At 40.1% G+C, this 25,354-nt stretch overlaps 1 protein-coding gene across 2 annotated transcripts in view; it reads left to right on the forward strand.

The window, feature by feature from the left end:
- Positions 1 to 25,354, forward strand: part of TRIP4 (thyroid hormone receptor interactor 4) — a 72,645-nt gene that overhangs the window by 19,160 nt on the left and 28,131 nt on the right. For both annotated transcript variants that reach the window (XM_012758582.3, XM_076004476.1), the window contains exons 5-9: positions 1,660 to 1,738; positions 6,656 to 6,785; positions 12,693 to 12,908; positions 16,971 to 17,097; positions 21,928 to 22,115. In XM_012758582.3, coding sequence (XP_012614036.2) covers positions 1,660 to 1,738; positions 6,656 to 6,785; positions 12,693 to 12,908; positions 16,971 to 17,097; positions 21,928 to 22,115 — 740 coding nt within the window. The remainder of the gene's footprint in view (positions 1 to 1,659; positions 1,739 to 6,655; positions 6,786 to 12,692; positions 12,909 to 16,970; positions 17,098 to 21,927; positions 22,116 to 25,354) is intronic.

The following is a 25,354-nucleotide window of genomic DNA, read 5'->3' on the forward strand; positions in this document are numbered from 1 at the left end:
CAAAAAAAAAAAAAAAAAAAAATTAGCTGGGCATTGTGGTGCATGCCTGTAGTCCCAGCTACTCGGGAGGCTGAGGCAGGAGGATCACTTGAGCCCAGGAGTTTGAGGTTGCTGTGAGCTACGCTGATGCCATGGCACTCACTCTAGCCTGGGCAACAAAGTGAGACTCTGTCTCAAAAAAAAAAAGTCTTAGATGTGGCTCATATCCCTGAGAGAACAAAGCCACTGTGACATAATCCTTAGGTCATTATAGCTTCTGTATTCAGGACACTACCTTGTTATAGCTTTCTCTGAGAGAATGACCTCAAGAATGTAGCAGTAATGACTATCTCTAAAAAAACTCTAAGGAGCTGTCCAGAAAGCTTATCCTACCAGTTGAGCTAGCTGGCAGAAGCAATGGCATTTGGTGTTGATAAAGGCATCCATTTTATATTACTTTATTTTCTCCTCTTATAGGGTCCTTAATTTTTCAATATACTGAGAGTATATGCTGATAGACAAAGGAAGACTTGAAAAATGTAGTGTCTACCAATAAAAATGTTCTAAGGCCGGGCGAGGTGGCTCACACCTGTAATCCTAGCACTCTGCGAGGCCGAGGCGGGCAAATCGCTCAAGGTCAGGAGTTGGAGACCAGCCTGAGCAAGAGTGAGACCCTGTCTCTACTATAAATATAAACAAATTAATTGGCCAACTAAGAAATATATAGAAAAAAAATTAGCCAGGCATGGTGGCGCGTACCTGTAGTCCCAGGCAGGAGGGACTGTAGTCCCAGGCAGGAGGCAGGACTAGTACCTGTAGTACCTGTAGTCCCAGGCAGGAGGCAAGAGGATCACTTGAGCCCAGGAATTTGAGGTTGCTGTGAGCTAGGCTGAGAAGTGAAGTGAAGTGATGTGAAGAAGAGAAGTGAAACTCTGTCTCAAAAAAAAAAAAATTAATTGGCCAACTGAAAAAATATATATATGAAAAAAAATTAGCTGGGCATGGTGGTGCATGCCTGTAGTCCCAGCTACTTGGGACACTGAGGCAGAAGGAACGCCTAAACCCAGAAAATTGAGGTTGCTGTGAGCTAGGCTGATGCCATGGCACTTTAGCCAGGGTAACTGAGTGAGACTCTGTCTCAAAAAAAAAAAAAGTTAATATCTCACATCATATTTCGGCTTCATGATAAGAACTGGAAGGCTTTTTATCCTGTCCTTTTTTTTTTTTTTTTTTGAGATGGGGATCTTCCTGTATTTTCCAGGCTGATCTGAAACCCCTCACCTCAGGTAATCCTCCCATCTCAGCCTCCTGAGTAGCTGGGACTACAGGAGTGAGCCACAGCCTCTGGCTTTTTTTAAAGTCTCATGATTTTTTTTTTTCAGTATTCTCAGCAGTGGCAACTACTTATCCTTTGAAAGTAGATTAGATTCTTTTTTAAACCAGTAAGTCATTTGGGGGATACTTCCATGAGGTAAGTTTTTGTATGGCTCATTAAAAATAGAAATGGAAACTCAGGGCACAACTCATTCAGATGTGTATATTTTGGTATATTTGTCTGGATGAAGAAACACCAAGTCTCATTGTTTTACTGTCATACTGTAAATTGAGGTTACTTTACATATAGTAAGCTAAAAATATAATTGAACTATTGTATCACATCTTACTCTCATTACTTTATAGGTATGTACTCATGAAGAACAGGATATTTTACAACGTGACTCAAACAAGAGCCAGAAACTGCTAAAGAAGCTCATGTCAGGTAGACAGCAGTCTTCTAATTGGATCACTATGGCGATGAGTACATTTTGTTGTATATGTGGTGGTTTCTCTTTTCTGTATCCTGATGTGCAACATGCAGTTTATTCACTCATTCTACAAGCATTTCTTTTTTTAAAAAAAGTATTATTAAGAACATATAACAGGCCGGGCGCGGTGGCTCACTCCTGTAATCCTAGCACTCTGGGAGGCCGAGGCAGGCGGATTGCACGAGGTCAGAAGTTTAAAACCAGCCTGAGCAAGAGTGAGACCTCGTCTCTACTATAAATAGAAAGAAATTAATTGGCCAACTAATATATATAGAAAAAATTAGCTGGGCATGGTGGCATATGCCTGTAGTGCCAGCTACTCGGGAGGCTGAGGCAGCAGGATTGCTTGAGCCCAGGAGTTTGAGCTTGCTGTGAGCTAGGCTGACAACATGGCACTCACTTTAGCCTGGGCAACAAAGGGAGACTCTGTCTCAAAAAAAAAATAGCTCACATATAACAGACCAGGCACAGTGGCTCACACCTATAATCCTAGCACTCTGGGAGGCCGAGGTGGGAGGATCGATCAAGGTCAGGAGTTTAAGACCAGCCTGAGCAAAAGTGAGACCTCATTTCTATTAAAAATAGAAAGAAATTATTTGGACAACTAAAAATATATAGATATAAAAAATTAGCTGGGCCTGGTAGCACATGCCTGTAGTTCCAGTTACTGAGAAGGCTGAGGCATAAGGATCACTTGAGCCCAGGAGTTTGAGATTGCTGTGAGCTAGGCTGACATCAGGGCACTGTAGCCCGGGCAACAGAGCCAGAGTCTGTCTCAAAAAAAAAAAAAAGACCATGTAACATTAATCAACAAAATACATAATAATAGTATTGGATTATAACCCCAAGAATAAAATTAATATCCATGACACCATAGTTGTATAAATAAGTATCCGAATGAATTAATATAATAAATGGAGGACAATTCTTTCTTGTAGAACAATTCCAATTAATAAGATAGAAGAAATGAGGATACTAGAAAAATCACCATTAGAACACCTCAGTAGTAATTGCTACAGGCAAGATCCACCAGTGGATACTAAAATTGTTGGGGGAAAATTTAAGAACAAGAGATTTACAAGGCCATGAAAGACAAGAAAAGACTGAAGAAATGTCACAGATTGGAGCAGACTAAAGAGATGTAATAACTGAATGTGGTATGGATCCTGAATTGGATACTAGGACAAAAAAATGACATTAACAGAAAAAATGTTAAAATCTAAATAGAGTCTGTAAGTTAGTTGATAGTATTATACCAATATTAATTTCTTAGTTTTGATAATTGTATCATGGTTTTATAAGATAAAATATTATAAAATTAGGGGTAGTTGGGTGAAAGTTATATAGGAACTCTCCTTTTTTTGCAACTTTTGTAAATCTTTTGTGCTTGAAACACATCTGACAAAAAACAGTTAAAGATCTTTTTAAAAGAAAAAAACAATACAATCATTATTTTCCATGTATGCAAATATTTTAGTTTGTTGCTACCTGCTAAGGTCCATAGATGTTTTTGTTTTATATAAGCAGATTGGTTAACATTATAAAGTAGCAATCACAGAAATGTAAAGAATTTTGTGTTTTTCCATTTTTTTCAGTTAATGTTTTATAATTAGTTTCTATGTTGCTGTCTATTCTTTTTTTTTTTTTTTTTTGAGACAGAGTCTCACTTTTGTTGCCCAGGCTAGAGTGAGTGCCGTGGCGTCAGCCTAGCTCACAGCAACCTCAAACTCCTGGGCTCAAGCGATCCTCCTGCCTCAGCCTCCCAAGTAGCTGGGACTACAGGCATGCGCCACCATGCCCGGCTAATTTTTTGTATATATATTTTTAGTTGGTCAATTAATTTCTTTCTATTTTTAGTAGAAACGGGGTCTCGCTCAGGATGGTTTCGAACTCCCAACCTCGAGCAATCCGCCCGCCTCGGCCTCCCAGAGTGCTAGGATTACAGGCGTGAGCCACCGCGCCCGGCCATATTCTTTTTTTTTTTTTTTTTTTTTTTTCATTTCTTTTTGTCTCTAATGTGTTCACAGGACTTGGTATATATTCTTCATGTTTGCTTTTAGTGGATACAAAGACTCTATAAATTTATTATGATGTCATTATCTATTTCCCAGTATTGGATATTTTGACTCTTCCCAAATTGTAAATAATACCACAAATGTTCGCCTTTGTTAACATGTCTTTTGATTTATTTCCTTGAGATAAATTCCTAAGAATAGGATTACTGAGTGAAGGAAAATTGTTATTTTTGGCAGTGGAGATGTATTTGCCAATTTCTTTACCAAAATACTGTATTAATCTATAATAATATTAGTATATCTAAAATATATTCATATTGAGTTTTTTATGTTTTCTTTTTTTTATCTTTTTACAAAAGTAAATGTGAAAAATCACTATTGAGTTTTGACATTTCAATTTTTTTTTTTTTTTGAGACAGAGTCAGACACTCTGTCACCAGGGCTAGAGTGCCATGGAATCAACCTAGCTCACGGCAACCTCAACCTCCTGAGCTCAAGTGATCTTCCTGCCTGATCCTCCTGCCTTAGCCTCCTGAGTAGCTGGGACTACAGGCATGGGCCACCACACCCAGCTAATTTTTTCTGTTTTTAGTGGAGATGGGATCTTGTTCTTTCTCAGGTTGGTCTGGAACTCCTGACCTCAATCAATCCTCCTGCCTCTGCCTCCTAGCATGCTAGGATTACAGGTGTGAGCCATCGTGCCCAGCCTTCAGTATTTTTTTAGGGGTAAAAAGCAATATTTTTTTATTAACAATTAATGAGGTCGAACATGTCTCCATATGTTTTCAATTAAGATTCTGTAAGGTCATTATTCTGGGAAAAGATAGTTCTTTTTTTTTTTTGAGACAGAGTCTCACTTTGTTGCCCAGGCTAGAGTGAGTGCCGTGGCGTCAGCCTAGCTCACAGCAACCTCAAACTCCTGGGCTCAAGCAATCCTGCTGCCTCAGCCTCCTGAGTAGCTAAGACTATAGGCATGTGCCACCATGCCTGGCTAATTTTTTCTATATATATATTAGTTGGCCAATTAATTTCTTTGTATTTAGAGTAGAGACGGGGTCTCGCTCTTGTTCAGGCTGGTTTCGAACTCTGACCTCAAGCAATCTGTCCGCCTTGGCCTCCTAGAGTGCTAGGAATACAGGCATGAGCCACCGCGCTCGGCCAAGAGAAAAGATAGTTCTAAGTGTTGGCTTTATAATCAGAAAACTAGAATCTTTTTTAAATTTTTTTTTTAAGAGACAGGGTCTTTCAGTCTGAGTCTTGTTATTGATGAAAGCAAAACAAAACAAAACAAAACAAAAACAAAAGAGATAGTGACTTGACCAGGATGGAGTGCTGTGGTACAATCATAGGTCACTGCAGCCTTGAACTCCTAGCCTCAAGCAATCCTCTTGCCTCAGCCTCCCAAAGTGTGTTTTTACCTTATAATATCTGAGTGAACTCAGTAAATTTATTACCATCTCTGAACTTCAGTTTTCTTATCTGTAAAACAAAAATAAAAATAATACAAACTGTCTTTTTTCTTTTTTTCTAGAGACAGAGTCTCACTTTAATGTCTAGGCTAGAGTGAGTGCCGTGGCGTCAGCTCACAGCAACCTCAAACTCCTGGGCTCAAGCCATCCTGCTGCCTCAGCCTCCTAAGTAGCTGGGACTACAGGCATGCACCACCATGCCCAGCTAATTTTTTCTATATATATTAGTTGGCCAATTAATTTCTTTCTATGTTTAGTTGAGACGGGTTCTCGATCTTGCTCAGGCTGGTTTCGAACTCCTGAACTCGAGCAATCCGCCCGCCTCGGCCTCCCAGAGTGCTAGGATTACAGGTGTGAGCCACCACGTCCGGCCTTTTTTTTTTTTTCAATACAAACTGTCTTACAGGTTATTGTGAGAAATAATGTTTATTAAATACCTTAGGTTCTTATTAACTATTCATTTCTGCCCCTTTGCCAAAAAATTTTCTTTTTTCCCCCATTATTTAGTGTTTAGTTTTTTTGTTTTTTGTTTTTTATTTCGACATGTTATGGGGGTACAGATTTTTAGGTTTCAATAAATGCCCATTTCCCCCCTCCCCCCACAAGTCTGCGTCTCCATCATGACCATCCCCCAGATGGTGCACATCTCACTCATTATGTATGTTTATACCCGCCCCCCTTCCCCCTAGTGTTTAGTTTTGATATATAAAAGTATATTTAGGACTGGTTGCAGTGGCTAACACCTGTAATCCTAGCACTCTGGGAGGCTGAGGCTGGAGGATCGCTCAGGGTCAGGAGTTCGAGACCAGCCTGAGCAAGAGCGAGACCCCATCTCTAGTAAAAATAGAAAAAAATTAATTGGCCAACTAATATATATATATATATAGAAAAAATTAGCCGGGCATGGTGGTGCATGCCTGTAGTCCCAGCTACTCGGGAGGCTGAACCAGAAGGATCATTTGAGCCCAGGAGTTTGAGGTTGCTGTGAGCTAGGCTGATGGCCACAGCACTCTAGCCCAGGCACAGAGTGATACTCTGTCTCAAAAAAATAAATAAATAAAATAAAAGTGATATTTAGCCCTACTCAGTAAAGGTTTTCATTGATAAGGCATTATATTGTATTGTTAAATAGTTTGGTAGTCTTGGTGATTGAAATTTCTATAAGGGAAGAAAGGACCCTAATATTTATTGAGAACCTATTATGTGTCAAGCACCGCTTGATGCTTTACAGGTAAGGTCTGACCTATGTACTTGTTTTTCATTGAAATGAAGGTTCCAGGCCATCAGGCCACAACCAGATCTTTGATATTTTGTTCTTTGTGGTACAGTGATACAACTCATTTGTATTTGTAGCCTGATGCTATTTGATTTCTTTATTGAATTTCAGGGATGGAGAATTCTGGGAAGGCAGACATCTCTACCAAGGACCTTCTTCCTCATCAAGAATTGCGAATTAAGTCTGGTCTGGAAAAGGCCATCAAGCATAAAGACAAACTATTAGAGTTTGACAGAACTAGGTATGACAGGGTTAGAATAATAAATGCTAATAAATAGACTAGTCCACAGATTCTGGCCATTAAAACATTATTTTGGTGCTTGATAAACTTTCTCAAGGTGGAGTATGAAAGGGTTTACAGCAAAAGAAGAGCTAAGTGCTCTATATAGGAGGTTTGCATCTTGTTTTTTTTAATCCATGTTTGAATAAGATAGGCTCCCACCAAAATAATCCTACTCTATAGCATTTTTTTATTTTTAGCAAATGCTAGTGTCGCCTCTGGACAGTTTATTTGGGTTAATAGAATCCCCCACTTGTTTTACTTACAGGTATTCATTCAGTCAGCATATATTAGAGTTCCTACCATGGGTAAACTGCTAGGCTGGGCTCTGAGGAATCTGCAAGAAATTGCCTCTGGGAGAACATAGGTTATGCTATATCATAGGAAATCATGATTTAACCTTCTACTTCCTTTTGGTGCTAAATTTTTTTTTTAAGAGATGTGGTCTCACTATATCTCCCAGGCTGGTCTTGAATTCCTGGGGTCAGCCACTGCATAAGCCTCCCAAGTAGCTGGGACTACAGGTGTGAGTCACTGAGCCTGGCTTAAATTGTTTTCTGATTCAATAATCACTATATTGCAATAAACCTAAATTGCCTTTACACACATATGTTGTTATTGTTTAGCCTTCTGGTTTCTCTTTAGGAGAGAGATTTATGATTTGTTAATTATTTTTTTCTTTTAATTTTTTCCTTTCATTTTTTTTCTTTTTTTTTTGTTTTTTGTTTTAATTTTTTTTTTTTTTTTTTTGAGACAGAGTCTTCCTTTGTTGCCCAGGCTAGAGTGAATGTCATGGCGTCACCCTAGCTCACAGCAACCTTAAACTCCTGGGCTCAAGGAATCCTGCTGCCTCAGCCTCCTGAATAGCTGGGACTACAGGCATACGCCAACATGCCCAGCTAAGTTTCTTCTATATATATTAGTTGGCCAATTAATTTTTTTCTATTTATAGTAGAGATGGGGTCTCACTCTTGCTCAGGCTGGTTTTGAACTCCTGACCTTGAGCAATCCGCCTGCCTCGGCCTCCCAGAGAGCTAGGATTACAGGTGTGACCGTTTTAATTTTTTGAGACTAGGTCTTACTGTGTTGCCCAGGCCGGTCTCAAACTCCTGGGTTCAAATGATCCTCCTGCCTCAGCCTCTCAAGTAGCTGGGATTACAAGTGCCTGCCACCACACTAGCTCTTGATTTGTTCTATTTTTTTATTTCCTCTTTTCCTCTTTTTCTTCTTTTGGACAAAATATGTATTGAAAACCAGTTAATGGTAAAGAGTGTTTGGATAGAACATATATATCTCCTTCTCAAATGGCTATATACAAATCAGTGAGGGTCTTTAGAGAGACTGTGAATCTCTTGCTTATTGTAACAGACCTGACAGTCTGTTCTTGGTATTACAGCCCTTTATGGAGATACACCTGCCACTTGCAAAACATTTACTATGAATATATGACATATAATTTAGAAAGCTATTCCTGGCCAAGAGCAGTGGCTCACACCTGTAATCCAAACACTCTGGGAGGCTGAGGTGGGAAGATTGCTTGAGGACAGGAGTTCAAGACCAGCCTGAGTAATATAGTGAGATCCCCTTGCTATAAAAGATAAAAATAAATTAAAAAAAAAGAAAGCTATTCTTTAAGTAAGCCCTTCACCAAGGTGTGTAACTCATATTTACTCTTTTTTTTTTTTTTTTTTTTTTTTTGAGACAGAGTCTCGCTCTGCTGCCCAGGCTAGAGTGAGTGCCGTGGCGTCAGCCTAGCTCACAGCAACCTCAAACTCTTGGGCTCAAGTGATCCTACTGCCTCAGCCTCCCAAGTAGCTGGGACTACAGGCATGTGCCACCATACCTGGCTAATTTTTTCTATTTTTTTTTTTCTGACACAGAGTCTCGCTTTGTTGCCCAGGCTAGAGTGAGTGCCGTGGCATCAGCCTAGCTCACAGCAACCTCTAACTCTTGGGCTCAAGTGATCCTACTGCCTCAGCCTCCCGAGTAGCTGGGACTACAGGCATGTGCCACCATGCCCGACTGATTTTTTATATATATATTAGTTGGCCAATTAATTTCTTTCTATTTATAGTAGAGACGGGGTCTCGCTCTTGCTCATGCTGGTTTTGAACTCCTGACCTTGAGCAATCCACCCGCCTCAGCCTCCCAGAGTGCTAGGATTACAGGCGTGAGCCACCGCACCCAGCCCATATTTACTCTTAAGCTTTTGGGTATCACATTCCATTTTATCATTAGAAATAGAGTATATTTCTTTTCTTTTCTTTTTTTTTTTTAGATAAAGGGTCTTATTCTGTCACATATAGGCTGGAATGGTACAGTGGCATGATCATGCCTCACTGCAGCCTCTAATTCCTGGGCTCAAGTGATCCTCCTGCCTCTGAGTAGCTGAGACTATAGGTGTATACCACCATCACCAGATTGCATTTTTTGATAAATAGAAAATGGAAACAAATTTCTCTCTGTTGTTGTTGCTTTGCCAGTGTGTTCATGTGCATGAGTTTTATTACCTATGTTTTTGTATAAGACCAATTTTCTCCTGAGACCTCTTAAAATCTCCCACTCTAAGTCGACTTTAATACAAAAATTTTAGGCCAAGTGTGATGGCTCATGCCTATAATCCCAGCACTTTGAGAGGCCAAGGCAGGAGAATCACTGAGGCCAGCAGTTCGAGACCAGCCTGGGCAACATAAGGAGAACTCATCTCTTAAAAAATTTTTTTAAAGAAATTTAACTGAGTATGTTGGCATGTGCCTCTGTAGAACCTGCTACTCTACTCAGGAGGCTGAGAGAGGAGAATCACTTGAGCCCAGGAGTTTGCAGTTGGATAGTATAGTGAGCCATGATCATGCCACTGTATTCTAGGCTGGGTGACAAAGTGAGATGCTGTCTTTTAAAAAAAAAATGTTGGCTGAGTGCAGTGGCTCACACCTGTAATCCTAGCACTCTGGGAGGCCGAGGCAGGTGAATTGCTTGAGCTCAGGAGTTTGAGACTAGCCTGAGCAAGAGCGAGACCCCGTCTCTATTATAAATAGAGAGAAATTAGCCAAACAACTAAAAATAGAAAAATATTAGCCAGGCATGGTGGTGCGTGCCTGTCTGTAGTCCTAGCTACCTGGGAGGCTGAGGCAGGAGGATCGCTTGAGCCCAGGAGTTTGAGGTTGCTGTGAGCTAGGCTGATGCCATGACACTCTAGCCCAGGCAAAAAGAATGAGACTCTGTCTCAAAAAATAATAATAATAATTTAAAAAAAATGTGGCCTGGTGCGGTGGCTCACACCTGTAATCCTAGCACTCTGGGAGGCTGAGGCGGGAGGATTGCTCAAGGTCAGGAGTTCGAAACCAGCCTGGGCAAGAGTGAGACCCTGTCTCTACTAAAAAAATAAATAAATAAATAGAAATTAATTGGCCAACAAAAAATATATATATATAAAAAGTTAGGCCGGGCGAGGTGGCTCACGCCTGTAATCCTAGCACTTTGGGAGGCCGAGGCGGGCGGATTGCTCAAGGTCAGGAGTTTGAAACCAGCCTGAGCAAGACCCCGTCTCAAAAATAGAAAGAAATTAATTGGCCAACTAAAAATATATATAGAAAAAGTTAGCCGGGCATGGTGGCGCATGCCTGTAGTCCCAGCTACTTGGGAGGCTGAGGCAGAAGGATTGCTGAGCCCAGGAGATTGAGGTTGCTGTGAGCCAGGCTGACGCCACGGCACTCACTCTAGCCTGGGCAACAAAGTGAGACTCTGTCTCAAAAAAAAAAAAATTAACCAGGAACATTCTCGGTTACCTACCAAGATGGTGTTCCACCAGGCTAGCTCAGCATATATAGAAGATAGTAAACAGCTTTGCTGGTCTTCTGTCTGCTTTGGTTTAATGCAATGTTTGGTAGAATATTATGTATCAGAAAACATGTATATCACATCTCTAGATAGAAGAAAAAACATAGTATTTCAATTCCAATGTGTACCGTTGATTTTTTTTTAATGTAAAAATAAGAATCTGGGCCGGGCGCGGTGTCTCACGCCTGTAATCCTAGCACTCTGGGAGGCCGAGGCGGGCGGATTGCTCGAGGTCAGGAGTTCGAAACCAGCCTGAGCAAGAGCCAGACCCCGTCTCTACTATAAATAGGAAGAAATTAATCGGCCAACTAAAATATATGTAGAAAAAATTAGCCGGGCATGGTGGCGCATGCCTGTAGTCCCAGCTACTCGGGAGGCTGAGGCAGGAGGATTGCTTGAGCCCAGGAGTTTGAGGTTGCTGTGAGCTAGGCTGACGCCATGGCACTCACTCTAGCCAGGGCAACAGAGTGAGACTCTGTCTCAAAAAAAAAAAAAAAAAAGAATCTGTACTGACTTTACACTGGGTATTCTGGTTTTATTTTTTTTTTTTTATTTTATTTTTTTTCTTTTTCTTGTTGCAAAGTTAAGGCATTAGGTATTCTGGTTTTAAAGGATGAACTATGAACTATGTGTTTTTCTGTACTAATGTATTGCTTATTAAACACTTTTGTACCATGAGCAAAAAAAAAAAAAAAATGAACTGTGCATGGCAGCACATGCCTGTAGTCCCTGCTACTTGGAAGGCTGACACAGAGGATTGCTTGAGCCTAGGAGTTTGAGGTCGCTGTGAGCTAGGCTGATGCCACAGTACTCTAGCCCGGGCAACAGAGTGAGACTCTGTCTCAAAAAAAAAAAACAAAACAGTTTTTTTTTTTTTTTGAGACAGAGTCTCGCTTTGTTACCCAGGCTAGAGTGAGTGCCATGGCGTCAGCCTAGCTCACAGCAACCTCAAACTCCTGGGCTCGAGCGATCCTTCTGTCCCAGCCTCCCGAGTAGCTGGGACTACAGGCATGCGCCACCATGCCCGACTAATTTTTTTTTTTTTATATATATATCAGTTGGCCAATTAGTTTCTTTCTATTTATAGTAGAGACGGGGTCTTGCTCTTGCTCAGGCTGGTTTTGAACTCTTGACCTTGAGCAATCCGCCCGCCTCGGCCTCCCAGAGTGCTAGGATTACAGGCGTGAGCCACCGCGCCCGGCCTCAAAACAGTTTTTTTAATTTCAACTGAGTTTGGAAAAATTGAAATTCAAAATTAATATATGAATCTGATTTTAATATTTCTCTTACACATATATATATCACTATTTGTAATTATGAAAAAGGGTAATCTTAACTGGATTTCTGACTTTGGAATAATAGCTAACTTCTATGAGCCGCAGATTTATTATCTATAGAATAAGAAAGTTAGATCATAAGAAAGGAGATTCCTTCTAGTTCTCAGTTTCTTTGTCAGTCTTAGAGATAGGCCTGATTGTCACATCTTGGAACTTGGCCACATTGTATTAGTGAGGGACTGGAAAGTTGGGAGTGGGGGTGGAAACTGACATATAGGAGTAGGGTAATAACATATCTGAAGAGTCAGTAGTTATGTCATAGGACTGAGATTTCAGGGTAGAACTCCAGTAAGCAAATGGGCCTACCTAGAATAGAGTAGATCCCAATTATAGAGGGCCTAGGATATTGTATAACCTGCAAACATGAACTCAATTTCATTAAAACCAGGCTGAAGCCCAGTTATCAAAAGGTGAGGGCTGGACTAGTAACAAAGATAGAAGGACTGTGGATTATGGTGCTATGTCTTTTCCTGCCTGAGGCTGAGATTTGCTCTAAGAGTGAAAACCTACTTCAGCGGAAATAAGATATATGCAGAGCTTGACCTGGTTTTAGAACATTCTTGGGCATCTATGTTTGAGATAATAACCCTCTAGGATAGCAGAAGAGTAAGCTACCTTAAAACAGTTTCACAGTATATCAAATCCTTATTTGTCAACAAGTGACCTGAATGCCATGTGTTCTTTTTATTCTTAGCATTCGAAGGACCCAAGTCATTGATGATGAGTCAGATTATTTTGCCAGTGATTCTAACCAGTGGTTATCCAAACTTGAGCGGGAAACCCTGCAGAAGCGAGAGGAGGAGCTGAGAGAACTTCGACATGCCTCTCGACTTTCTAAGAAGGTCACCATTGACTTTGCAGGCAGGAAGATCCTGGAAGAAGAAAATCCACTAGCAGAATATCATAGCAGGTAACTTGAGTAGCACCAGAAAGGGCCTGAAAGAAGGAGTAGGTTGACTGTAAAGTATTTTCCTTCTATAACAGGTCTGTTATTTTTGTTGACTTTAAAAATATGTACATAGAAAGTAGAAGTAGAAAACAAGTACCCAATAACATTTGAAAAGATACTCAACTAGTTATCAGGAAATACAGATTTTAAAACATAATGTATCATTTTTTGGTTTATCAAATTTGGCTAAAATTACACAAAGGATAATATTGCATAGCAGCAGTCTCCAACATTTTTGGCACCAGGGACTGCTTTCATGGAAGTCCCAATTTTTTCATGAAGGCCGATGGAGGCCAGGAGTGGGTTGTGGGGTATGTGTGTAGGGGTGTGTGTGTGTGTGTGTGTGTGTGTGTGTAGCTCAGGTGGTGATGTGAGGCTCATTTCCTACCGGGCCAGAGCCTAAGGGTTGAGTGCCACAGGCATAGTGTGTGTGTAGGAAGATGGGTTTATTATTTTAACTGTGGGTAGGAGTATTAAAATGGTATAGCCTGCATACTTTATGATTCCAAGTATTTAGTAGTTTTCAGGGGTTAGAAGGGAAGGAGAAATAAATAGAGGGAGCGCAGAGTATTTTTAAAGCAGTATAATTACTCTGTATGAAACTATAATAATGGTGGATACATGTCATAAATTTGTCCAGATCCATAAAATGTACAACACCAAAAGCGAACCCTAATGTAAACTGTGGTCTTTGAGTGATGATGTGTCAACGTATATTTGTCATTTGTAACAAATGTACCACTCAGGTGGGGGATTTTTTATTTTTTTGAGACTCTGTTTCCCAGGCTAGAGTGCTGTGGCGTCAGCCTAGCTCACAGCAACCTCAAACTCCTGGGCTAAAGTAATCCTTCTGCCTCAGCCTCCCAAGTAGCTGGGACTACAGGCATGTGCCACCATACCTGGCTAATTTTTTCTATTTTTTTTTTTCTGACACAGAGTCTCGCTTTGTTGCCCCGGCTAGAGTGAGTGCTGTGGCGTCAGCCTAGCTCACAGCACCCTCAAACTCCTGAGCTCAAGTGATCCTCCTGCTTCAGCCTCCCAAGTAGCTGGGACTACAGGCATGCGCCACCATGCCCGGCTAATTTTTTCTATATATATTAGTTGGCCAATTAATTTCTTTCTATTTTTAGTAGAGATGAGGTGTTGCTCTTGCTCTGGCTGGTTTCGAACTCCTGACCTTGAGCAATCCGCCCGCCTCAGCCTCCCAGAGTGCTAGGATTACAGGTGTGAGCCACCGTGCCCAGCCAGGCGGAGGATATTGATAATGGAGGAGGCTATATGTGTATGGGGACTGGGCATATGTGAGAAATCTCTATCTACTCAATTTTTCTCTAAACCTAAAACTGCTTTAAGAAGTAAAGTCTGGCCGGGCGCGGTGGCTCACGCCTGTAATCCTAGCACTCTGGGAGGCCAAGGCACACGTATCGCTCAAGATCAGGAGTTCGAAACCAGCCTGAGCAAGAGTGAGACCCCGTCTCTACTATAAATAGAAATAAATTTATTGGCCAACTAAAAATATATAGAAAAAGAGCCGGGCGTGGTGGCTCACGCCTGTAATCCTAGCACTCTGGGAGGCTAAGGCGGGCGGATTGCTCGAGGTCAGGAGTTCGAAACCACCCTGAACGAGACCCCGTCTCTACTAAAAAATAGAAAGAAATTAATTGACCAACTAAAAATATATATACAAAAAAAAATTAGCCGGGCATGGTGGCGCATGCCTGTAGTCCCAGTTACTTGGGAGGTAGAGGCAGGAGGATCGCTTGAGCCCAGGAGTTTGAGGTTGCTGTGAGCTAGGCTGACACCACGGCACTCACTCTAGCCTGGGCAACAAAGTAAGACTCTGTCTCAAAAAAAAAAAAAAAATATATATATGTATATATAGAAAAAATTAGCCGGGCATGGTGGTGCCTGCCTGTCGTCCCGGCTACTCGGGAGGCTGAGGCAGGAGGATCACTTGAGCCCAGGAGTTTGAGGTTGCTGTGACTTAGGCATATGCCATGGCACTCTAGCCCGGGTGACAGAATGAGACTCTGTCTCAAAAAAAAAATAAAAGAAGTAAAGTCTATTTCTCAGTCATTGTCAGGCTAATAAAAAAATAAAATAAGTTAAAGAAAGAAATTATTATTAACTTAAAGAAACTTAACTATTAACTTAAAGAAACAAAAACATTGGTACAGTCTTTTAGAAGAGAAATTGGACAATACCTGGAAATTTAAATTATGTATACTTTTTGACTTATCAGTTATATACCATATATCAGTATAAGTTTCCTCTTCCCCTTGTCAACAATTTCTAAAAACTATTTGCCATTCTGACATATGAAAATTGTATTCTCTGTAATTTTTATTCACATTGCTTTGGTTTAATACCAGTGAGTTTGAGTGTTTTTAAAATGTATTCATTATCCATTTGTATTATTTCTTTTATAGTTTCTAGAGTTCTGGATACATTTACCACTGTGCTATGTTTCAAATCTATTTCCCTCCTTTAGATCCTACTATCCCTACCCTGTTTTAGACTCACCTCTTTCCTCTTCCCACAAAGTCTTCTACTTTTTTTTTTTTAGCTTCATGCTTTTTTTTCTGCTTCCTTGGTTTAGAAATTCCCTCTCCCATTCTTTTCCTTTCAAATATCTACCTCTCCTTTGAACCTAGTTGATACAACCTATGGGATGATGGGATAAATAACTACCAGGTGGGTTGTGCCTGTCTCATAGTAATTATTACATCCTCTCATGTATGATTCATTATCTGTATAGCTGTCTTAAACTTGCCACTTAGATTCAAAGCTTCTTGAAGGCAGAAACCATGTGTTCCACACCTTTTAAGTTGCCTTGCACATAAGAGGTTCCTAACAAATACATCTTGAGTTTAATTCAAGGTCAGGTTTAGCCTTTCCTGTTAATGGAAGCTTTTCATTCCAAGTGCCTCAGAATTACCATCACCATCTACATACATTTGTCAAACATCCGATGGGGGCATGAAATACAGTAGCAAGTACTGTAGAGCTATAGGATAAGGTAGGTCTCCTATAGGACCTATGATCGCTTAATAACCAGTAGGATTCCACACTCTTTAAATGAAAATCATCACATTGTTTTATAGGTTTAGATCCAAATATTCACCATAGTTACAGGATAACATGGCATGCAGCCCATTATTGTTTAGATAGTAGGTGCTACAGTGCTTTAGAGAAAGGTGTAAGCGCTTTTGTGCTGAGCCAGTGGGGTGCCTGTTTAGAACTACTGAGCCTTGGCCAGGCGAGGTGGCTCACACTTGTAATCCTAGCACTCTGGGAGGCCTAGGCCAGAGGATTGCTCTAGTAGATACAGGAGTTCAAAACCAGCCTGAGCAAGAGCGAGACTCTGTCTCTACTATAAATAGAAATTAATTGGCCAACTAATATATAGAAAAAAAATTAGCTGGGTATGGTGGTGCATGCCTGTAGTCCCAGCTACTCAGGAGGCTGAGGCAGTAGGATCGCTTGAGCTCAGGAGTTTGAGGTTGCTGTGAGCTAGGCTGATGCCACGGCACTCACTTTAACATGGGCAGCAAAGCGAGACTCTGTCTCAAAAAAAAAAAAAAAAAAAAAGAACTACTGAGCCTGGAAGCAAAGGTAGAATTTAGATCAACATGGAGGAGTGGAGAGGGATTGCAGAGGAGGCAGAGGAATAACTACATAAGGTGTGTTGAGTAGATAAGCTGCCATGGAATACTCTTTTATGGGTCAGGCTATTTCTAGGGACCTTATCTAATCTTGGTATATTTAATGATCTTATTAAATAGATGAGTGATTGTAGTGTGCCCTATTTTCTTGGTGTTCTGGAACGTTTGCTCACTCATATTCCTTAGGGTTTTGGTGTGAAGAGAAGAAAGTTGTGGCAGAGAGCAGGGAAGGTCATCCATGGACTCCTTTTTGAATTCCAAATTTATTACTACTGAAGGGTTTTATGTTGGTATAAATAAGGACATTCTGAGCATAGAACATTACCAATTATTGCATCCTTTTGGTTTGTTATCACAGACTAGATGAGACAATACAGGCCATTGCCAATGGAACCTTGAACCAGCCACTGACCAAATTGGATAGATCTTCTGAAGATCCATTGGGAGTTCTGGTAAATCCCAACCTGTACCAGTCCCCTCCCCAGGTTAGTGGACCTTTGCTCTGACTGATAATGAGAGAAATTTTGCCCCAAATATTTTCCCTTTTAACTGTGTCTCTTTCATACACTTTAGATACCAATCTACTCTTTCAACACACCCACCAACCTTATTCTCTGACCCACTTTTTTCCAATTTTTATTGCAGCACTTCTGGCAAGTTGACCTGTATTATCTTCTTAGGATTTTTTTAAGAGGGTTTTTTTAAGCACTATAGAAATTTAGAAAAAATCTCATGGTCTTATTGTTATGTTCTTTATCTTTTATAAAATATGGTTAGTCCCATAGAGTGGTATTTTAAGTTAAGTTAATAATTCACTCATTCATTGTCATAATTCATTTTACCGTCCAATACATTGAGCATATACTATGGATAAGCACATAGTAAATGATTAGTAGAATGAGGATACTCATTCTATCCTCAAAGAATTCACAGACTAGTAGGGAAATAGATATAAATGTAAGTGCTGTAGAAATCCAGAGGAGGGAGAGACTACTTCCAGTTCAGGGGAATCAAAGGGTTTTATAGGGAAGCTGGGATTCATTAAAAGGAAATATTCAAGAAAATGGTTGTTTAGACATGGTGGGGGAAAAAATTCCAAACAGGATGAACTATAAAAGCAAAGATATGTGTACATTAAAATATATAAAATATATGTGTGTGTGTGTGTGTGTGTGTGTGTGTGTGATAGTAAATATAGGCTACCTAGATAGGACTCATAAAGTAGATTATCATGAGAAATAGAGTAGAATTAGATAGGTAGGACCAGATTACTGAAGAATTTAAATGTTAGCCAGGTGCAATGGCACATGCCTATAGACCCAGCTACTTAGGAGGCTGAGGCAGGAGGATTGCTTGAGCCCAGGAGTTGGAGGCCAGCCTAGGCAACATAGTGAGCCCCCCATCTCTTTTTTTTAAAAAAAAAAAACAAACTTAATTGTTTAGCTAGGAAGTGATAACACTTTTTTTTTTTGTAAATAAATGTGAGCCATAAAAGGTTGTTAAGAAAAGAGATTATGTAATTGGGACAATGCTTTAGACAGCTTAATTGGAGACATTCATTCAGCATTGTATATATACCAGGTTCTATACAATTCTTTAAGATAATTTCTATAATAGATACGTGCCATGAGTATAGTAGGACTTTAGGAGAGTGTTCATAAATCTGCTAGAGGAGTCACAAAAGAAATAGTGTTTGAAAGGAGACTTAAGGGATAAATAGAAATTTCCAAACAGACAAATCTAGGAAGGGAATTTCAGGCAGAAAGTACAATGTTGAATGAACAAAGGCTCTGAAGCTTGAGAGCATTGTGGGTTTGGGGGAATCACAAGTAATTAACTATTGTTGTGGGCTGGTAGGTGAATTAGTTTCTTAGGGCTGCTATAACAAGTACTACCAACTGGGTGACTTAAGACAACAGAGGGCCAGGCACAGTGGCTAATGCCTGTAATCCTACCACTCTAGGAGGCCGAGGCAGGAGGATAGCTTGAGATCAGGAGTTCAAGACCAACCTGAGCAAGAGTGAGACCCTGTCTCTATCAAAAATAGAAAAAATTAGTTGGACATGGTGACATATGCTTCTAGTCCCAGCTGCTCAGGAGGCTGAGGCAGGAGAATCGCTTGAACCCAGGAGTTTGAGGTTGTTGTGAGCTAGGCTGACACCATAGCACTCTAACCCGGGTGACACAGTGAGACTGTGTCTCCAAAAAAAAGACAACATAAATTTATCCTTTTGTATCTGGAGGCTAAAAGTCTAAAATCAAGGTGTTGGCAGGGCCAAATTCATTGCAAAGAGTGTACAGGAGAATGCTTCCTTACCTCTTTAAGCTACTGGTGGCCCTGGGTGTTTCTTGGCTTGTAGCTGTGTTATTCTAATCTCTGCCTCTATCTTCACATGGCATTCTTCCCTGTGTGTCTCTGTCTATGCAGCCTCTCCTCTTACAAGGACATCAGTCATTGGATTTAGGGCTCACCATTATCCAGTATGACCTGATTGATTACAGATATCTGATATATTACAGATATAAATTGATTATATCTGTAAAGACTATATTTCCATATAAGATCATATTCATGGATTTTAAGTGGACATAAATTTTGAGAGGATACTACTCAATCCAGTACAGTAAACAACACCTGATTATCAAAGCCTTTATGTCTCATGTGAAGGAGTTTGGGTTTTATCCCAAAGTAGGCAAAGAAAGACCCTTTAATTATAGCAGAAGATTGGCATGACAACTCATGTAGAGATTGGATTGGAGGGAAGGGTAGGACTGGAAGCAGGGAAGTTGCTAAGGAAGTTATTGCAGTAGCACAATGGGGAGATGATGAGAGCCCAAATTAGTGTTGTAGCACTAGTAGGGCAGTAGAGAGTTATTTAAAGACTAAAAATGTAGATGAGGAGACCTGTTAATAGGTTCTGTAATAGCATTATTGAAAGATAATGAGGGATTAATTTAGGAAAATGACTGTATAATGAGAGACAAGAGCTGTAGTAGAGATAGAAAAGAGAAATCAGGCTTCAGGATTATTCAAATACCAACATTTTTATGAAATTACTTAATGGATCAATTCTTCTTCCTCTATGTTCCCATTTAAAAACTTCTTTTTTTTTGTTTTGTTTTATTTTGAGACAGAGTCTCACTCAGTTGCCCAAGGTAGAGTGCTATGGCATCAGCCTAGCTCACAGCAACCTCAAACTCCTGGGCTTAAACAATCCTTCTGCCTCAGCCTCTCGAGTAGCTGGGACTATAGGCATGCGCCACCATGCCTGGCTAATTTTTTATATATATTTTTAGTTGGCCAATTAATTTCTCTCTATTTTTAATAGAGACAGGGTCTCACTCTTGCTCAGGCTGGTTTTGAACTCCTGACCTTGAGCGATCCGCCTGCCTTGGCCTCCCAGAGTGCTAAGGTTATAGGTGTGAACCACTTCGCCTGGTCACCATATAAGAACTTCTATTCCTATTTGTATTTACTCAATTCTGCCTTATGTTTTAGATATTTATGTGTTTGTCTGCCACTAGAAGTATAAGTTCCTTGAAAGCAAAAACCATATATTTTTCATATTTTTTAAAATTTATAAATATTATATTTATTTTCTTTTTTCTAATTAGATGATAGTTCATTGGTTGTGTAATATTTTTCATATTTTACTTGTCTCCCTAGTTCATGTGCTTTTCACATATTTAAGTAGGCAATAAATGTGTTTCTTAAAAGATATGACATGATGAGAATCATAACGTTTTATTCAGAAAGATTCTTAGATATTTATTTAATCTGGTCCTTGCCATTTGAGTAAAAAGAAAAAAAAAGATTGATTTAGTCTGTCCTCATCGTTTTATAGTGGAGAAAACTGAAACCTTTAGGAGTTAAATGATTGCCTGGGGTCTCCAGACTACCACTCTAGCAGGTTTTTTCTATAAATTATTATTAGTATTATTTTGAGACAGAGTCTTGCTCTTGCCTGGGCTAGAATACAGTAGTGTCATCATAGTTCACTCCAGCCTCCAGTGCCTGGGCACAAGTGATCCTCTTGCCTCAGCCTCCTGAGTAGCTAGGATTACAGGAGTGTGCTACCATACCCAGTTAATTTTTTTATTTTTCATAGAGACATGGTCTCACTATGTTGCTCAGGCTGGTCTCAAACTCCTGGGCTCAAGTGATTTTCCTGCCTTCAGCCTCCTGAGTAGCTGGAACTACAGGCACATGCCACCACACTTGACTGTATAAATTATTAAATTTAAAATATTAAGACAACTAAGCCCAAACCTCATCATCCTAATAGTCTTTTTTTTTTTTAATTCTGGAACACTTAGTCTTGTTGCTCTAGAAGAAACATTAACCTTAGTCACTCTCTGACTGAACTATTGCCAAGACTCTTCAGTCTCCTATAATTACCTGTACCCTGTAATTCTCTATTCTCTTTACATGATGGGAACCTTGTTTAAATAGTTCTCCATCCTCTCTTTCAGGAGACAAGTTGTTTATTTCAGGGTAAGAGATTATTTCATGCATCCAATAGTTAGAACTGCTGCTTCTGACACCATCTGTTTGGCTTTGTTATGGTGGCAGCATGTGATTCTGCCTTTAAGCACAGGAAGAATTGTGGACCAACATGTTGAACCTTCATTTGGCTGATAGAATTATGTTGGAAAATTATCCAAAATCCAGTATGGATCATTAATAAATATATAGTAGGAATAATTACAGCTCTTTTGGTCTGATAGTTGTGCTGTTGCTGGAATTAGGAAGCATTGTATGGAGATTTTTTTTTTTTTTTTTTTTTTTTTTTGAGACAGAGTCTCACTTTGTTGCCTAGGCTAGAGTGAGTGCCATGGCGTCAACCTAGCTCACAGCAACCTCAGACTCCTGGGCTCAAGCGATCCTTCTGTCTCAGCCTCCCAAGTAGCTGGGACTACAGGCATGCGCCACCATGCCCGGCTAATTTTTTATATATATATCAGTTGGCCAATTAGTTTCTTTCTATTTATAGTAGAGACGGGGTCTCGCTCTTGCTCAGGCTGGTTTTGAACTCCCGACCTCGAGCAATCCGCCCGCCTCGGCCTCCCAGAGTGTATGGAGATTTTAATGTTCTAATTATCCTTTAAGATGGGACCTTGTTATGATACCTGGGACTTCTGAATTTATACCATCGCTGCCCTTTTTTTGGCCTTGTTTTAGAAAAAGATGGGGAAAATGTTTCTAAGAAAATGTTCACAGGATGATTTCCTCATTATTAGCATTCATCTCATTTTGTCCACCTCCGGTTTTTTCCTTATCAGACAAAGCTGTATGTTTGGTTTTTTCTATGTAGTGGGTCGACTACACAGGTACAGCCTCACAGAAGAAGGCTTTCCATTCAGCAGGATCAGAACTAGACTTCAGTTCATTTCAGCACCAGTTGCGAATCCAGGATCAAGAATTTCAAGAAGGCTTTGATGGTGGCTGGTGCCTCTCTATACATCAGCCCTGGGCTTCTCTGCTAGTCAGAGGGATTAAAAGGTAAGAACAAAAATGAATCTTGGCAATGGAAGATCTTAGAGTGACATAACTTGATTTAGAATTATGGATTGAAATTAGTTTTTCCTAACTTAGTAGTGATTTATAATACTTTTCAATCAATAGAACTTTGAACAATATAGGCCAGGTGCAGTGCCTGACGCCTGTAATCCTAACACTCTGGTAGGCCAAGGCAGGAGGATAGCTTGAGGTCAGGAATTCGACACCAGCCTGAGCAAGAGCAAGACCCTGTTTCTACTAAAAATAGAAAGAAATTAGCTGGACAACTAAAAATATGTAGAAAAAATTAGCCAGATATGGTGGCACATGCCTGTTGTCCCAGCCTCTTGGGAGGCTGAGGCAGAAGGATAGCCTAGGAGTTTGAGGTTGCTGTGAGCTAGGCTGATGCCACAGCACTCTAGTGCGGGCAACAGAATGAGACTCTGTCTCAAAAAAAAAAGAAAGAACTTTGAACAATATATTAATGTTACTGAATTGGTAGTAGGTTTTTAAAAAATTATTTTAAATTTTTTAATTGACAAAAATTGTACTAAATAGCTTAAAAAACAAACCAAACTTATAAAAGCTAAGGATCAAAGTCATAGCAGAGATAGAATATCAGTTATTTCATCTTTGGAAGAAAATCTATTGAAAAAACTTCTCTTGCCTTTGTCTTTGTATTAATAATACACTGCTCGGCAACCTTAATGGTTTGGTCCTATTTGAAATTTAAATTTTTTATGCCATTTATTCATTTTAACTGTGATTCTATTTTCCTATCTATATATCTATTAATCTGGCTAACCATGTTGACAAACTATTTTACCGCAAATTCTTTTTCTACAAAAAGTAGGGGAAATAGAGATAAGCAGAAGTATTATAGAGCTTAAGTTGTACCTGTTAATGATGGTAATAGCTTACTATTCCATGGTATCTTATGTTTTTTCTTAATTAAATTTTATTTTATTTATTTATTTTTTTGAGACAGAGTCTCACTTTGTTGCCCTGGCTAGAGTGAGTGCCGTGGCATCAGTATATCTCACAGCAACCTCAAACTCCTGGGCTCAAGCGATCCTACTGCCTCAGCCTCCCGAGTAGCTGGGACTACAGGCATATGCCACAATGCCCAGCTAATTTTTTCTATATATATTAGTTCGCCAATTAGTTTCTTTCTATTTATAGTAGAGACAGGGTCTCACTCTTGCTCAGGCTAGTTTCGAACTCCTGACCTCGAGCAATCCGCCCGCCTCGGCCTCCCAGAGTGCTAGGATTACAGGCGTGAGCCACCGCGCTTGGCCTCTTAATTAAATTTTTTTTTTTTTTTTTTGAGACAGTGTCTCACTTTGTTGCCCAGGCTAGAGTGAGTGCCATGGCGTCAGCCTAGCTCACAGCAACCTCAAACTCCTGGGCTCAAGCAATCCTGCTGCCTCAGCCTCCCGAGTAGCTGGGACTACAGGCATGCGCCACCACGCCCGGCTTATTTTTTCTATATATATTAGTTGGCCAATTAATTTCTTTCTATTTATAGTAGAGACGGGGTCTTGCTCTTGCTCAGGTTGGTTTTGAACTCCTGACCTCGAGCAATCCGCCCGCCTCGGCCTCCCAGAGTGCTAGGATTACAGGCGTGAGCCACCATGCCTGGGCCTCTTAATTAAATTTTTAAAAATACTTTTTTCTTTGCTTTTATACATACCAATAGAAAATTTTAAAGTACAGAAAACTATGACCTGCAATCCCACACCTAGAAATGTATATTATTACCATTTTGGAATGTTTATTCTTTTTCCTGTGCGAAGTGTTATGTAGTGACATCAAGATATATATTTATGTTTGTGTTTCCCCTTCATTTGTCACTACAACATACTTATTTTTCCTTCTTATTTTTTTGGTTAGCATTTTATTTTATTTTATTTTATTTTATTTTATTTTATTTTATTTTATACAGAGTCTTGCTTTGTTGCCCAGGCTAGAGTGAGTGCCGTGGTGTCAGCCTATCTCACAGCAACCTCAAACTCCTGGACTCAAGCAATCTTCCTGCCTCAGCCTCCTGAGTAGCTGGGACTACAGGCATGCGCCACCGTGCCCGGCTAATTTTTTCTATACATATTAGTAGGCCAATTAATTTATTTCTATTTATAGTAGAGACAGGGTCTTGCTCTTGCTCAGGCTGGTTTTGAACTCCTGACCTTGAGCAATCCACCGGCCTCGGCCTCCCAGAGTGCTAGGATTACAGGCATGAGCAACCGCTCCTGGCCGTAACATCATTTTAGTTGATGGACCACATATACAGTGGTGGTCCCATAAGATTATAATACCATATTTTTAGTGTATCTTTTCTATGTTTAGCTATGTTTAGATACACAGATACTTACCATTGTGTTATAATTGCCTGTAGTATCCCATACAATAGCATGCTGTACAGGTTTGTAGCCTAGGAGCAATAGGCTATATAGCCTAGGCTGTACCATGTAGGTTTGTGTAAGTACATTCTATGATGCAGAACAATGAAATTGCTTAAGGACACATTTCTCAGAATGTATCCCCATTGTTAAGCGACTCTTGGCTGTACATTAGGACACTATTATTATAATCTTTGTCAAATGAGGACAACGAGGCAGGCAAAAGTAAAGAAGATTGCTCTGAATTACAAAGTTAGTTAGTGGCAGAGGAGGAACTAGTGTTCAGGTTTTCAAAGTGCTGTTTCTACTCCACTGTGCAGGCTTCAGTCATTTCCCTACTTTCCTGAAAGAAAAATTATCAGCATTTAGGCACAGTCATTTCTACTTTGTGGTTTCACTATTAGCTGTTGTTTCTCTTCTTTATTAAGGTGCACTACACCTTTTCTCCCTCTTGAAGGTTAGGCTTTCTTGTTTGGCTCCTAATGTTTCATAGTCCATGTGTGTAGTGCCTTTAGAACAAGTGCATGTGAACCTCCTTCTGCTCCAGGACAACCAAGCCTTTAGATGTCTGGTTTTCTTATTCAGTTCTTGGCAATTTAGGAGTCTTCCTTTTCCAAAGTCGAAAATTAACCAACTGGCTGGGTGTGGTGGCTCACGCCTGTAATCCTAGCACTCTGGGAGGTGGAAGGATCACTCTAAGTCAGGAGTTCGAGACCAGCCTGAGCAAGAGCAAGACCCTGTCTCTAGTAAAAATAGAAAGAAATTAGCTGGACAACTAAAAATATATAGAAAAAATTATCCAGGAATGGTGGTACATGCCTGTAGTCCCAGCTACTTGGGTGG

This window comes from Microcebus murinus, chromosome 6 (assembly GCF_040939455.1).
Source record: "Microcebus murinus isolate Inina chromosome 6, M.murinus_Inina_mat1.0, whole genome shotgun sequence".
Taxonomy (NCBI): domain Eukaryota; kingdom Metazoa; phylum Chordata; class Mammalia; order Primates; family Cheirogaleidae; genus Microcebus; species Microcebus murinus.